We start from the raw sequence: 16,389 nt of genomic DNA on the forward strand, positions 1-16,389 counted from the left end.
CACCCAATCGCTATTTCACCGCCCGCTCCTGTGTCGGTGAGATTGGGGCTCTTCCTCCTTCTTTCCTTTCTTAAAGACCGACGCCGAAGAGAAAGAAAGGAAAAGCCCCCGCGAGGCGTGCGCGTTATACGACGTAACCTCTGCGTAAGCGCAGAAGAAATACGGACTGGGAAGAGAATAGAAAGAGAAAGGAAGAAAGAAGAGTCCATCCTCTCTCTCTATACTCCGGCCGTGGTGGGATCCCCAAAACGTAGAGCGGTCCCGATGCCATCACGACCACGTCGTCCCCCTTCAAGGTCACAGTATTTTACGGTCTCCGGTCGCCTCGCAATAACTTAGCGCCAAGGGAAAGGAAGAAAGAAACACGGGGGGGGGGGGGGGGGGGGGGAGGGGGGGGGGGGCTTAGCGAACGGCTCTAGTCTGGTCCTGGCAGGAAGGATCACGCTAGTCAAGTTCATCCGGTCATTACCGGTTTACGGTGCGCTGCAGGAACAAAAGGGCGCGCGCAGGTCTGCTTTTCAAGAGCTGAGTGCGGAAACGGTTCGTCACGCCGAGTCGGATGTAAACCCTCCCGCCGCTGCCTGTACGGCCGAGTTTTCTTTCTCATAGACCCAGCCCGTGCCCCGATTCTCCCATCCCCCAACTCCCACATTTTAAAGCACAGTTGATTAAATTAATCGGGGCGGTGTAGTCTTCATAGGCTCTGAGCGTTACTACCCCCCCCCCCCCTCTCCCCCGCTCCATGCTTCCTATGGCATTTGTTAAATTTCTTGCAGACGTTTTAAAACTGCGTATTCGCTCTCACACACGTCATTTTAGAGGCGTGTACATGTGTCAGCTGGGATGGTTATTTCATATACAAATAATATGCTCGACAGTTTTCATTAGTTCCGCTAGCGCTCAGGCAGACAACTGCAGGCAAAGCATCAGCGATGCTTTGCCTACATCGCTAGACCGCGTTCAATGTGACGCTTGCGTCCATATAGCCACCATCACCGGTTAGGAGATGTACTGTACATGTACGGCAGCGCCACGTATTATATGCATTATATGCAATGTAATGCATATAATAATATATGCGTACTATATGCATTATATGCAATATTATATGCAATACAGCGTTTGCTAACCTTCATAGAACTTCAGCTTGGGTGGGGGGCAAAATATGCAGCACAGGCTGTTACCACGGCTATTCTTCCGTCAAGCCGGATGTCATAGTTTGGCGGAAAAATAACGAGAGAATTTGTGAGAAAACGTTTCTAACAGTTATTTTAGTGATTCAGTCTTTTGCTTTTTTACCATCAGAACTTGCTACCAGCGACGTTACGAGTGACACCTAAACGAGCAGCCTCATTCACTGCCGAAGGCGGGGCAAAATAATGAATTGGAATCGTGAAAAGAATCGTTACAAAATACGGCCCCTGTTCTTCCCCAAGGTGTCTTTCGTGTTAACTTATACCAGCGTCACCAGCTTGTGCAACGACTGCACCCTGCCTGCCTGCTTACACGGCGCGCATATAACGCTCCAGTACGAGCAAAGCACAAAAGGGCCGGGAGTGAGCGAGGGAAAGAAATAAACGGGGCACCCAGCCGGGGATTAGGGCCACTTTCCGGCTGACCGGCCCGGGACGTCAAAACTTTTGCGAGCGGATCACACAAGCCACGAGATTGTGAAATGGGGCGGCACACCACCAACACGGCCGGTCCCGTCACTGGCCGGTGGCCGAGCTGGGACCACGCAGCGCGCGCGCCAAACTGCTGGTTTGAAGGTTTGAAAAGCGGTGATCGCTGCATGACTTCCGGAGCGCGGTCAATGGGCCAACGCTTACGGTCAAGGCAATGCATGGAAGGCAGGGCTCGGCCAAAGCCGGAGGATCGATCAGTGGGAACAACAGCTGTGGGACAAAAAGGCTCTCTTTCGTTCGTTGTTGAGAATTTTCCACGGGGCTCTTTTCGCTGTCCTGGGATAAGGTTACGTATTAGATATATGTCGCAAGACAGCTTATGACCGACTATACGACGACAGCCAGGGGTCCTCAAGAAGGACGCCACCAGCAAGCGTATGCCACGCCATGTCATTTTGCCATATGGTTATACCGCTAGTTTTTCATTTCGCCAGTTTTCAGGTATACGCATATAGCGGACGTGCCGGTTGCATATAATGGTGCCTAACAAAGAACCCGACGATAGATGCCGTTACAGCTAAAAGCGCGTGGTCAAACGCGACAACAGACGGCTGACAAGGGCGCATGGGTAAAAAAAAGACGGCGAACTTCACACAATCGTTGTTTAAATGGTGAATATGTGTAGCCTTTGTCAAAAATGTTCAGGCTACCAGGCGTGCCTTTCGGCCGTACAGCGAGGTCCGTCTTTCATTGCCAGAGTTGCCAATTTCTCGCTGGAACAGAAACTATACTCCGCTCTCTCCTGCAGAAGTTTCAGAGGTGCTGCGAGAGCCCCTCTTCGAGGCTAAATGGCATGCCCCGTGACCTGCGTATTTCGGACAACGGATTTAGCACTCGTGCTTCTTGCTCGAACCGGCCTGCAGTCGCGTGCCGGGAACACTCAACAGCGTGAATAGACTAACAAACATTAAAGATTTACTCGAGTAGTATATTATCGCTGACGAACGAAGCACAGGGGGGGGGGGGGGGGGGCACTAAGATTGGCAGCGAACATTCTCCAGACATCACGTAACGATCGGTAAGCCAACGTGATGGTCTACACCAAAGCTTCGGCGGGAAAGATCGGAAATGAAGTATGTTATCCGTTAAGTGTAACTGGAGGTTGAAGACACACAATGACAGTGCACCCGGTACCGGGAGATAACCGGTGGTTTGTTAGTATGCGAGCGTGAATTACAAGGGGAGTGAAGCGTGGCAAGGTACGACAGAGTGTCAGGTCAGGAGATGAAACAGAGCGACTGCGGGCTGCCGCTTCAGCATAAGGCCAGTGAAGTGAGAGACCTTTTTTCCTGAAGGAGCATTCAGCAAAGCGGGTGGTAATGGCGATGATGATGATCATGCATATGATACAACGCAGCCAGCGCTCTCTGCTTGCTGATTGAGAGAGAAACCAGTGCGGTGAAGGGGACTTACCAGTGTGTATCCTCATGTGGGCTTTTAGGTGAGAGCTTTTCGTGTACACCTTCGTGCATCCTGAAAAAGACAGAAAGAACATAAAGTCAGCCGAAGGGAAACGAGTCACACGCCGTACAGCATCGTTCCCTTCCCCTCCATTCCGCCTCCCTCATTTCTGCGCCGAAGCATGCGCGGCGCACTCAGTATAGTGCATTTACTGCAGCGCCACCTCCGCCATACGCGAAGTCACGTGCGGGAGGGAGGCACACTGGCTTCGCATTCTTGTTGCATAAAACAAAACGGAAGAATAGCGCTGCCGCGGTCACAGCCCCCGTGGGGCAATTTCATTTCATCGTCGCAGGCATCGCGAGTACACTCTTCGGCAGCCGTGGGAGAGAGAAAGGCACGGCGGGAGCGGAGAGAAAAATGTTCATTGAGAAAAACTGGTTGCCAAGAATGCGCGAGTAGACATCGCATCCTAGCTGCGTCTCGTCCTCCTCTTCCTCCTCGCCCTGTTTTCACGCAACGTAGGTTCTGCTGCCTGGACGCGAATCGATCTCCCGGAGTCTTCGGAATGCGAGGGAAGAATATCCTCCGCCGTCGGAGGAGGGAGGTTACGCTGCCATTGCTCCTAGAAATAACGAAGGGGGCATCTCGGTGGCGGCGCATACATGCAGCGAAAGCGAAGCCAGTTGTGCGTACGCTCGCACAGTGACGCTGAAACGAACGATAGCCGAGAAGAGGGTCGAATAAGAAGAAGAGGAGGGAGTCTTGGACAGCGCAGATGTTTCGCCCGAGGCCATGATTTTGTTTTGCCTCTTTGACTGTCGCGCGGGCTCGCCGCGCGGTCTGGGCGGATCGCGAGGAAGGGGGCTGGACGGCACAAGCGAGCCGCGCTTAGGGACGTTCCCCGCGACGCCTGCGGTACACGGTCGCCCGGCGTAAGTGCGTGCGTGCGTGTATGTTTGTCCCTGCTCCAGCGCCCCCCCCCCCCCCCCCCCCCCCCCTCCCGGAGGGCAAAGCGACGCTGATGCTTATCGGCGGCCAGCTCAATTTGCGACGTTCAAATTGCAGTCCTGTCGGATCGACGAGCCGAAGCGCTCCCTTCCCGCCTCCTACTTTCCGTAGCGCCTGCCTTTTTTCTTACTTTTCTTTCACCCTCGTGCTTGATTTTTTTATGCCCCCCCCCCCCCCCCCCACACACACACACACGCTCTCTCCTTTTTTTTTTTTTGCTCTACCGTTGGCGGTGGTTCCCTGTGTAGGTCGCCAAAGTCCAGCGGTGGCTCCTTGTTTTAAGCTAGGTGTCCAGCCCGGCGCGGTGGCGGAGGTTACACTGGTGGCGCAAGATATGCCAGGAATGAACGGCGCGCGTGTGCGACCGATCGTTTCGCAGGACGATGAAGAAGGGGCGGACATAAACGAAGGAAAGGAACGGAGGACGGTGTCTTTGTGAGGCCTGAGGCTCGCCGTATGCGGTGTCGCCGTTCGCCCCTGCAAACGTTGTTGTTGACCTGCGTCTCACCGGGCTAAGACCGTGCTGCCCTCATCTCTTTCCTGCTCGCGCTCGCTTTCATTTGTATGCTGCAATATGTGACGTCCGTCTTTGTCTGCGGTTGCGAGACTCCGCGTGCCAACGAGCAAGGCCGTAAACAGGCCCAGCTGAAAGTATTCACATACGCCGCCGCTGTATTTGGCAGGTTTGATTGCTTCGTCTCGTAAGGTTATGACATACTTGAGTACACGAGAAACGAGAGGTTTCAGCACGCGCTGTAACAACGCCACCCAGATAAAGAAAAAGGCATGATTGGACATGACATGATATATATCCTTGTTCTCCTACTTGCGCTTAGCCAGACAGAAAAATTTCATATGTTGGCTTCCCTCCTGAATTATTAGCATTTGTATGATCTGCATCATCCTATTTTCTTCATCGTAAAGAACGCTCGCAAAATCAAACAGCCGTGGTTCTGCTTGCCTGTTAAGACTTTTTTTCCTCAGAATCACTGCAGCCGTTTCACTAGGGCACTAGTTCTCATATGTCGGAGTCTCATCTCGGTCAAAAGAAGATAAAAGTTACAACAAACATTCGTTTTTAAACCAAGGTTATTAAATGCGTCTTAACTGTTTTGCGCAAACAACAGCGACAGAAGAAAATGTAAGAAGGAGGCCGTGTTATTTGAGTTACACCACCTGCAGCTCACAATTCCTGCTAAACATGGAATTGATTGCTAGAGCAGCGTCTTGGGCGGGCGTCCGCGGTGAGAAGGATTTGAAAAGGTCACAAAAACTCTGTAGAATAAGCTGCTATATAGCCTCAGGTGTAGATTCTTAAAGAAATGGATACTTCACGCCGGGTGCGTCAAATAATCGTTTCTCATAGCTGTGATAGCATGGGGTAGCCCTTCGCAACGAACGACTTCTACTCTAGTGCTTCCAAGATATGGACGTCCGGGCCTCCCTTGTCTCCCGGTGCCAGTGCCAAGAGCATTAAGGGCCGTGCGCAATCAAAACATATCTCGCAGCTCTATGCACGTCAATAGTTTGGATACACCGAGGCAAGCGTCGACAGAAGGAGCCCATTGTGTGGCCTTATCTCATCCCGGAAGATGCAGACCGCATTTAACGAGAACGGATATGTCCCAATAACATGCGCGTCTTTTCCGCGAACAACAAACGGCGTGATCATCGATTCGCGGTAGCAGCGACGCGACGTTGCTGTAATGCAGTGTGCTTAGCGTATGAGGTGTCTACAGTCTGACTGATCGTAGACTCTGCAAGGTTAACACTGCGATGAACCAATCAAGAACTGTTACGAAAAAGGCAGGCAGGCGGTCGAAAAACAATCGCGCAAGAATCCGTCAGTGCAAAACGTGGCTGTCTGATTTAAGAAATTTTGACACTTTTTCATCACGCGCTATTCTAGGAATTATGGCTGACGCTTCGACACAACGATTAAGGTCTTCTGCATAGCACAAAGTTGTCAACCGTCATCACATTTGACGAGAGATTTGCCTTACCGTGCCTCCCTCAGTTCCTGTTACATAATGCATGATATTGGCGAACTGAAGTACTGCCTAGCTTATATACACATTTCCAAGGAGTTGTACTGTAAAAAGAAACCACGCCACTACCAGCGCTGTAGTGCGGAGCCAATTACCAGCTGCTCATTCTTCTGTGTAAGTAAGCGTTGGATAATGGTATATCAAACGAGTGCTGTACAGTTTTTACTCGCTCACAGGTTTTTAGTCGCCGAATTCAGCGATCAATCTTTATAGACCCAGTACACGACACGACGGTCAACATGAAACGGACACTGGCGAGTATCTCGAATCACGCAAACAAAGATTCGTAATTCGCGCTCACCTGCAGTACTGCAGCGGTGGATCCTGCGCTTCTCGAGCTCCGGGTTGTTCCGCTTGTTGTACCGCGGGCCGTTAGCGGCCGCCGCCGGCGGCGGAGCTTGCTGCGGAGCTGGCTGCGGGACTTGGTGCGGAGCTGGCTGCGGAGGGCACTCGGCCGGGTACGGCGGCGGAGGCGTCCTCCTCGGCAGGCCGCCGTCGTTGGCCGGGCTGCCGGGTTCCGAGCTGGGCGGCGTGGGAGGCGTGTACACGCAGCCCATGCCGAACTGTGGTCGAACGGCGGCGAAGTTGGCCGCGGACCCCGAAGCCCCCTGGGGCGAGTAGCCACCGGGGTAGCAGGACCCCTCGAGCTCCTGCTTGATGACGGGCGCCGCTCCGTACTGGCAGGGCGCCAGGACCTCGCTCTTCACCATGTCCACTTGTCCGGAAGGCGGGGCAGCCGAACTGTCCGGATTCATGCTAGCCGCGATGCCCGCCCAGAAGCCGCTGAAGGAGCTGCCTTCTCCAGGTGGCGGCTGGTGGTGCTGGTGGTGCGGCTGAGGAGGACTCGGCTTGGCGAACACGCCGTCTTCTGGCTTGCAGGAGGCCGGGTGGTACAGGCGGTAGTCTGTCCGCAGGTGCGACGACGGCGGGTACGCCAGGTGGGGGCGGCCCAGGTAGGCTGGAGAGGTGGCGTACGCGGGGTAGGCCATGCCGTCGGTGGGGTCGCCCTGGTGGTCCTCGAAGAACTCGTCCACTTGCGATGCGCTCTCGCGCCGCGCCTTCTGCTGGGCGCTCGTCTCGGGCAGCCGCGGTTGCGGCCACTCGTTGTTGCTGGTTGTTAGGTACGCGTCCAGGTCTTGCTTGGTCGAACCCTGCGCGCAGGAAGAAGGAAGCGTCGCGTGCGTGTCCTATTTGCGTGCGCTGGTATTTGTAATCACGCGTTCAATCAGGTTAACACTCCGTTGCTCAAACGTAAGCCACGGTGTCTTTTTCGTACGATGAAATGAGTAGCAGTACAAGTTTACGTCGGCAAGATGCCACACCTGCGTCTAAACGTTTCCCTTAACATCGGTTAATTTTCGCTTGGCTATGACACTTAACTGGCGAAGGTCTCAAGTCAGGCTTTCTGACAGAGTCAACATCATCTGGGACAGTGTTCGCCTTTGTTCGCGCTTCTGTTAGAGCTGTTTAGATGCATTGCTTCTGATATGTTTTCTGTGCATTGATTAATGGCACACAGAAGGCGAGCGCAATGGTTCAACATAATAATAATAATAACAACATTTATTCGACCAACATGTCGTGCATGATGACAGCGGCTCGCAGTAAAAGCTGCCCATTGACAGCTTAACAAAGCTCAGGACCCCCTACATTTTGGCTATAGCACAGAAGATCGAGCAACACTGTTCTCTACTATGAGAAAAAAAAATAAAAACGGACAATTGAAGTAAGCATGAAATAGCGCTTCAGGCTGAAACTTACATAATCACGAGAAACTACAAAATGCATACAGCACAGACAGTCACAGATATCTTTTGGACCATACGACGGGAGAGAAAACCGAACACGAAAAACCAATAGCACTCGTTCAAAAATTATGCACTTAAGGAAAAAAAAAAAAGGCAAGTGATAAGAGCATGAAACGGTATGCGTTCGAGAGAAACAGTGCTGGTAAAATTTTGTATGGGACATCTTCTAGATTAATATTTCGTTATTGAAGTTGACTAAGTGTTCGTGGCAGCTTATTTTCTGATGTGCGCAGACCATAGGTAGTTAGATAGGTATTTCGGCGTGTCCGAGGGACGTTTTCGAGAAGACCCAGAAAATTCTTTTGTATTCCATTTATCTTGTGCAAGTTTGCCTGAGTTGCAGCACCCCAACCAAGGTGCACAATAAATAGGGAATGATAATTAAATAGCGAGTGATAAATTAAGATAATCGCACTCTGTGCCGATTACGGTAGAGAAGACCAGGAATTTGGGACAATTTTGTAGTTATGTGTAATAATATACGGATACCACAAGACATGTTGTGATTAAATATAACTCCTAAAGGACTCATAAAGGACAGGACCTTAAATATACAGTTTTGCTTAAGTGAACTAATTTGTTTTTAGATCAGGAGATCACAACCTTCGTCTTTGTAACATTGATCTGTAATGCGTTTGTCATCGTCCATTGGTCTACTTTTCGAATAGTTTGCTTTCTCTACCAAATCATCTAAATTGTCCCCAGCTATAAATACACTTGTTTCATCCGCGTATATGAATTTTTACAATCGGTCCAAAACTGACGCTGTCAATAATGCAGATATTAAAGAGAAACGGACCAGGTATACTTCCGTGGGGAACTCCGGAGCAGACAGGGTGCATTTCAGATGTGAACCCCAGTAGTGTAACTGGCGCTAATCCTTGATAATTTTCTCTACCGCCCTCGAAACTTGCCCCGTTGCACGACTTAACACTGTCCAGACATGTGCATGATTTCGGACATTTTCCTACTCGCAACGCATTGAGCGCCAGTCGGCGAGGTGGTGTAACTGAAGGGCCACTTAAGCCTCACGGCAAGAAGCGGACAGGAGCTACAACTTCCTCCTCCTATCTGTGACTCACAGGGCCGAGATAAACGAGCTGCTGCACCGCCGAGTGACAAGACCGCTTCCATGCATTCACCTCAGATGTGCACTTGTGACTCACAAGGACTGAGTCAAATTACACCTGGCACGCTGCCTGGCCGACACGCGCTCGAGGACCGGAAAAAGAGAGGGTTGACCGCAACGGCAGTGCCGACGCTCGCATGCCAAACAAACGTTGTGGTTCAGCCGCGTGGGCGGCGTTAAACAGCGCCGTCGATGGGGACACGACCTCGAAGCGCCACTACTCGCGCAAGCCCTCCGCTGAAGGGGGAAGCCGGGATGACCTGTGCCACATGGAACGCGCTTCCACGAACTGACGCCACGCGTGGGTTCTCGGGCCCATCTGCCGTTTCCTGCATCGGACGGTGCGTGGACGACGACCGCAAGAAGGCCCCCGCCGGCCAAACAAGAGCGCCTGCATCTCCACGTTAGCGCGAAAGTCTGTGAGCTGTGTTATGGCGTTTTCGCATCCTGCCTCACTTCCTGACTCGGGCCTGTCATATTGTGATAGCTTCTGTTTGTTTATTGGCAGAGTAGTAGTAGTGGTGGCTTATTATTACAAAAAATTATGAGATCACTTCGGCACCGCATTGGAGGAATGCGTAAGCATTGACGCCACCTCGCCCCTCTTTGCCTGACATTAATCAAGTTCCATCATTGCCCACTTCGAATTTACAAACTTGGCGCCACGCTTCGCTTTCAAATTTGGCGCCACGCTTCGCTCCGTCCACACTTCCGGTTTTTCAAATTTGGTGCCACGCTTCAGCTCCGCCCACCTTTTTTATTTATTTATTACAGATACCTCGAGGGCCCTTGAGTGAGGGCTTTACATAAGAGGTTTCGGGTGTTTTCAAATTCGGCGCCACTTTTACTCCGGCCCCGCCCACTTTTTGGAAATGTTTGGCTCTAATTAATTAACTAATTACCCCAAATGCACCTCATGATTTCCCCTGCAAGATTTTTTGATGCTCTATCTAATGCAACCATTCTTTTTTCTTATAAATCAATTCGTTCGAACGTTATCGTGATGACAAGCTCGTGATGACACGAAACCGCAAACATAGCCATACAATGCTTACGCATTAAAAAAACACACAAAAACAAAGGAAAAGTTGTGGCCAGCCGCGGCTCTCTGATATCTTCAGCATCGGAGCCGCGGTCGGAGGAAATAAAGGGAGAGAACAGCAAGGAGATAGTACAGAGGGGAGCGATAGAGAGAAAGGACATGGGAAGGGTTTGTAAACTACTTACAACATCTACAAAGATATATATAAAGGTCCTAATCCCTCTTCCCCAGTGTAGGGTAGCCAACCGGAACCCCTTTCTGGTTAACATCCCTGCCTTTCCCTCCTCCTCTTTATCTATCTGAACAAGTTTGCGCCACTCGCACGCGAGTGTCCGAGCATTGTCCGAAATATAACCGCGAGCGAGCGACCGCTTCACACATTTTCAACACAGAAACAGAAGAAGACGCGTCACTATACATCAACGCCTTCTGGCGCGCTTGTTCGAAAAGGTCCTTTTCACCATTCATTATTTATGCTTCCTAGCCATTGATCGGTCTTGCCTTGAGTACCTGAACTTGCCTATGGCATTGTTATGGCATGATAACACTTGATGCAACTATCAATGGTAGAGAAGGGCAGAATACTGAATCAGGAAAATGGTGTTTACGAAATGCAGCCCATGGTTTCCACTGGGGGTAGAATAAAACGCTGTCCTATTCGCGGCGACGTTTAAGTGGCTGATAACGGTGTAGCTAAAATACAATGGGCAAGTGTTTAATTCGCGGTGTTTTACTTTGCGAGGACGAACGCTTCCTGTTTACGTCCTTCCCTTGAACGAGATATCTTTCACCCGTTGTGTCAAGTGGTGTAAAAACAAGCTCTCGAATATAGCATACTGTACAGGCGCTCAGGGGTTGTCTGGTGACTTCTCATGTGTTCGCCTGGGGCTAGTTCTTTTCATTGGTTTATAATTCCGATCAGCTGACCGATATTTTCTCCGAGTTTATAACTGACACATGAAATGACGTCCCCCTGAATGCCGCTGACCTTCAAAGGTGCTACTTGATAATTAGATCTAAAACCTATATAATCGATCGTCCCGAGTGACTGTTTGTTGGTCACGAAGAACTGTTCTCAATATATCTTTTTCTTTACTGTTGTTGCTTGTCGGTTTGAAGTGACTACATCCGATGGGCATAAAGAAAAAGGAAGAGTAACATTTATAAGCCAGTAGTTGTACAGACTAAGGCAGAATATGCTTCTCTGCATGTGTGCATCTATGCCAGCTGCGCGCGCATGTCCTAACGCGGTTGCTCGCGTCCTTGGCATTTAATTTCGGCATTAGGAGGTTAGCAATTAAGATGCGTCTTGTCTGCAATCCATCAACCGTTCTCGGATTCAACACCTTTTATTCACACGGATCGTTCTCACACCAAGAGAACGTGAATTTTGTGTTGCTGCAATGACGCACTTGTAACAAAAATGGCGATCGGTAAACCAAGCCCCGCGGCAGCGGAAGCTGTGAGCCTTGTGCCATCTGCTGCCCCAGCGTATGAGTAAGACAGAGTTCGGGTTTACACGCCCCCATGGTTGGAATATAAAATTCCCAGCAGATAGTCTCGTGCGGACTACGCTACGAATATATGCCTATAGTTGCCCTTGGCCTTGCCCGCCTACGCTGCGTGAATCAGGAGCTGCCATTGACGCGGCGGTGGCTAGGTGAACGGGAGTGTGCCGGCTCCGCCAACGATCGAGTCACTCTGCCCACGACCAGATTGTGCTGCCATGCAGAAATGATGTTGTAGCCATCTCTGACCGCGTAACTACAACTTTGACTTTTACGAACCGTGAGTCAAGGTACGGGAGCAAAAAGTCACTAGTGGTGCATACGGCTCCAACTGGGCGTAAATAACGGAGCCGGTTATCAGATTTTACGCGCGCGCGATATCTGTCGCCGAGGTTACTCTGCGACACAAGAACGGTCTGCAAATATCGTTTACTCACGCGATCGTGCCTGCTTGCTTACTACGCGAAGAGCTGTCCGCTTTCTCACAGCTGTGCCCTTCATCTGCCGTTGTTTTATCCTTGGCGTCGGCTGAGCGAAGTAGGAAACATGAGCGGAGATAGAAAGAGCACGTAGAAAGATACACGACAGAGCATTAGCCTGTGTTGCAAAGAGGCCCTTCCTGAAGAAAAAATAAAAATAACGACGCGTTTAAAAGAAGGACGAGAGAAAAATAAGTAGAAGAAGCAGAAAGCCAAAAGGAAGCCATTAATACACGTAATGGGAAACAAGTTCCTGCGTGCTTCCAAAACAAGTTCCAGCAGTGCCGAGCCGGAATCTTTCTGTTCGTTCCATCGCTTACAACGGCTCGCAATCCGTTTGCAGCATTCACCACGCGCCGACCGACCGTCCCGCCAGGCCAGCATAACGCTGTGCCTGTTCTTCGCCACAGCCGTTCCCCCCTCCTCCCTCAAGTCATGCCGAAGCACCGGAAACGCGCCATCGCTTAGGCGGCTCGCGCCATCCCAGAAGCCACGGCGCGCAGTGCACCACAGCCCGCGCGGTGCGCACGCCTGACACGGCCTGTTGAAAGTCCTGATCGAGCAGGCGACACGTCTTCGAAAAGCAATTCTTCCTCACCCCCTCTCTCCACTGTTTTCGCCTTCTCTCCCGTCCTCCGACGCTTCTTTTTCGCTGATATCCTTCGCTTGTATCTGTTGCGGCGCTCTTGCTGTTTCGGCGCGTTCCCACAGCGTTCCCTGAATGCAGAGCAGCACTTCGCATTCGAGGCACGCAGCCAACGCTACATGGGGCCGTCGCCATTCTAGCGCTGATGTGCCCCCGTAGAGGATGCGCGCGAGACAATCTGCGTGGGGCTGACCCGTTCGTCTCATTCTGGCCGACAGAAAGAACATAACATGCACGCGCTTCCTTCGTAGCTTTTGTTCTTTTTCTGCTACACTTTAACTTCAGCCGATTCCCCCCCCCCCCCCCCCCCCCCCATGTCTGTCTCTCTTTCCTCATTATTATTCTCAGGGTCCTGGGCGCCTTACTCTCTTTTCTACCCGCTTCTGTCAAGGCCACGGCCCGCGGCTTACGCAGAAGCGAGATGCTAGAAGGAAAGGGAATCGCCTCCCGGTGAGCGAATCTCTGAAATGCCCGAGACGAGACGACAGATTCTACTTTTCCTTTTATTTTCTGTTTCAGTGCCTTATTAGATAGATGGATAGATAAAGAGGAGGAGGGAAAGGCAGGGATGTTAACCAGAAAGGGGTTCCGGTTGGCTACCCTGCACTGGGGAAGAGGGATTAGGGGACTAAGAGGAAGAGAGAATACCTTATTCGCCTCACTGTAATATTATCTGCGTTGTTGTACAACGCGGCAGGAGATATTCGAGCTCCCGATTGTGTGTCTTCTGTGTTCTCAGAAAAACAGAGACGTGCGAAAGAAAACTATCCAATCGCGTGCGAGTTACCAATCGCGTGCGAGTTACACAACCAGTTTTCGAGCAGTGGTTATCTTCTTTGCCTAGAAGCCAAGAGTAAGAAAAAAACAAAGAACGGAATGTCGCAGATCCCGAGGATATGCCAATCAGGAACGGGCTGGAGGAAGCGTTTAAACCACGAGATAAAAGATAAACCCATCAAGGAACCCACTTCGAATTTACCCTGTGCAGTTAACTGCACGAGTGCTGACCAAGACATGGTCTGACTCATTACCTGAGCGACATTTACAGGTGACAGTCACGAGTGGTGAATTTTGTGCCGGAGGTGCAAGCATAACGTTCGAGTACAAACTGCGGAGAAGAACAACAAAAAAAAAAACGCCACCGTTTCCGTGGTCGGCCCGGTAGAATTCTGCACTTTACGTCCAAACGTAGGCCGGCATGTTGAACGCACTCGTGGGTGCATTCGGACCCTCCACAATCACATCAATGATGCGTCAGTCGTTCCCAAGGGCATCTTTCCCCTACCGGAGGCGGACTCCCTCCAGCGCGCCGCACGTCCCAAAGGGTGCTCGCGCAGGAGGATCCAATGGAGATTGCTCCACAACGAAACCAGCGCGAACTTTTCAGTTGGGCTTGCAGAGGGATTTCGGCCCAACAAAGGGAAACGCTGCCCAGCGGCCAGCTGCTGGCGTGGCGGCAGCCGAGAACCGAAAACGAGGTGGGGGGGTATGCAACCGATGTCCCTTCAAGGCCGCGGCGGGTACAAAGGGATCCCCGCTCGCAGGACCTCACGGGGCAGCAGCAGCAGCAGCAGCAGCAGCCCTTTGAGGCTTGCTGACCTTGTGCTGCTCGCGGGGAAAGCAACGGAGAGCGAAAGCAAAGACGACCGGAAAGCGACAATGGATCGCCCAGTCCGTTCTGCTCCAACGAAACCCAGGACTGCCGCTGCGCGGAAGAACGGAAGGGGGTCACTGTGTTTGTGGGTCTGCCGGCCGCGGAAGGAGAAAGATGAATCTACAGATGCTTTTCCAGGAAGCCCTGCGGTTCTTTACGCTACGGGGAGAACTTCACTCGCGCGAGGAGCGAAGCAGAGCAACGGGGCCGTAGTAAAAGAAGGGGCCCGTAAACGAACCGCGTTCTCTCTCGAGCGAATGGCAGCGAGAGTATTTGGCGGGGGCCGCCTGCAGCGGGTGAGGGGCTGCGGACAACGCCGGTCCCGTATGCCGCCAGCCTCCTCCAAGTTTGTGGCCCCCCGCCTCCCACTACGCACGTTCGGTCAACAAGGCCGGCTTTCCAGGCCGGCTCGCGTTACCGCCGGGGCCCGTTCGCTCCGGAAAACTTTGCTGCCGCCACAGCCTCCCTATTTTCTGTGCTTTTATGGTCATCCTGCGTACGTGCACGTGGCTGCGTGCGTAGTACGTGCCGGCGGGAACAAGGAAGTGTGTGCGCTGCTGTGGCGGTGCGGAGCCTCGTCCCCGCTGTGGTGGCACTTCGTCTTTCTGACGCTTTCACTCCGGGTGGGGACACGCCAGTGGCCGACCCGCCGCTGCTCTCGGACCGTTCTTCCTTCCTCTGCGCAGCATGCGCCCCGGCGAGGATTTTATCTCTTTGCACGCCTCGCCCTGTACTTCTTGTCCCTGCTGCTATAGCCCGGGGGGGGCCGCCTTCATTCACTAGCTTCAGCCGGAAGCGTCGGCATAGTCGTCGTGGTTCCGTTTCCCCCTTTGGGCTCGCCTCGCCTCCTTGCTTCTTTCTTCCTTCGACTTGCGTAACGACGTTCTTCACTCTTTCATGTCGTCGACCAGGAAGCTACGCGTCGCTCTCGGAATCGAAGCTCGCGCCAGCAGCGGACGGGTGACGTCAGCGCGTCGTTCCATATGGCGGGCCGTCCGTCCGTCCTGCATATGGTCGCTTCGGTTGCTGACGACGTCTCGACGCGGTGGCAATCATCGCCGCTGCAAGGACGCGGATGGTGGTTGCGCGCTCGGCCGGAAACATCGCAGCGGGAACCGCGATCATCGCTTCCGTCTGCCGACATGCGCGGAGGATTGACCGAAACGACGACGTGGTACAGCGGCAGTGGAAGTAACTAACAGCCGCCTCCGTTCTCGGCTTTCACTTCGAACGTAAAAATGAAAACACACTCGGCTTCCCAACGACGGACCTCGATTGGTCGTTCTGTTGATGAGGAAATGATGACGGCGCACTTTTGCATGCAGTCTGCCATATATCGATAACATGTGTATCGGATAGTCGGCACCACCACCGGGGCAGCTTTGACGACATTTGCGTGCGCTCTATTGTGGCCGAGTGACCACGTAAACAAGGTCTTCGCGCCCGCCCTCTCAGGCTGCGCTCACGCGATATTGATATCCTCAACCACATGAAGGCAGGAAGCCTTATCATCGAGCGAAGATAACGACTCCGACCCAAGCAGCACGTGGTAGTTGTTTGCGACACAAGCATGACGTCGAGGTGAACAAACTGGACGAGGAATAAATGCGTGACGGAGAGAGAGAGAGAGCGATTTCACTCGGAAGGCCTAATAGCGGTATGCTCCTCATAGAACGGGCTTTCCCAAGTTCGGAGAAAGGAAGGGGGGGGGGGGGGGGGGGGGGTCTTTACGCGGGACAACGTAGAAGCGAATTTGAATCGGCGTGAACAATGACGGGACGGAACTCGACACTCACAGCTGTGTCCTCTCGTATGTCAGAGCATTCTGCACGGAGACAAGGGAAAGGGAACCAGGCCGAGGAACGACACCGGGGTCCCCCGTGGTGGCCGCGCTAGAAATACGAAACCGCGAGAAATGTGACGCACGTGTTTCTCGGGAGCCACGCAGAGCTGCTGCATCCGAAGAGGATGCATCGCT

The 16,389-nt window shown here is 52.4% G+C and overlaps 1 protein-coding gene across 2 annotated transcripts in view; it reads right to left on the reverse strand.

Moving 5' to 3' along the window:
• Window positions 1–16,389, reverse strand: part of LOC144129328 (Krueppel-like factor 5) — a 92,571-nt gene that overhangs the window by 4,806 nt on the left and 71,376 nt on the right. For both annotated transcript variants that reach the window (XM_077663374.1, XM_077663373.1), the window contains exons 3-4: window positions 6,447–7,296; window positions 3,099–3,158 (exon numbers count right to left, since the gene is read on the reverse strand). In XM_077663374.1, coding sequence (XP_077519500.1) covers window positions 3,099–3,158; window positions 6,447–7,296 — 910 coding nt within the window. The remainder of the gene's footprint in view (window positions 1–3,098; window positions 3,159–6,446; window positions 7,297–16,389) is intronic.

Source organism: Amblyomma americanum, chromosome 4 (assembly GCF_052857255.1).
Source record: "Amblyomma americanum isolate KBUSLIRL-KWMA chromosome 4, ASM5285725v1, whole genome shotgun sequence".
Classification (NCBI taxonomy): domain Eukaryota; kingdom Metazoa; phylum Arthropoda; class Arachnida; order Ixodida; family Ixodidae; genus Amblyomma; species Amblyomma americanum.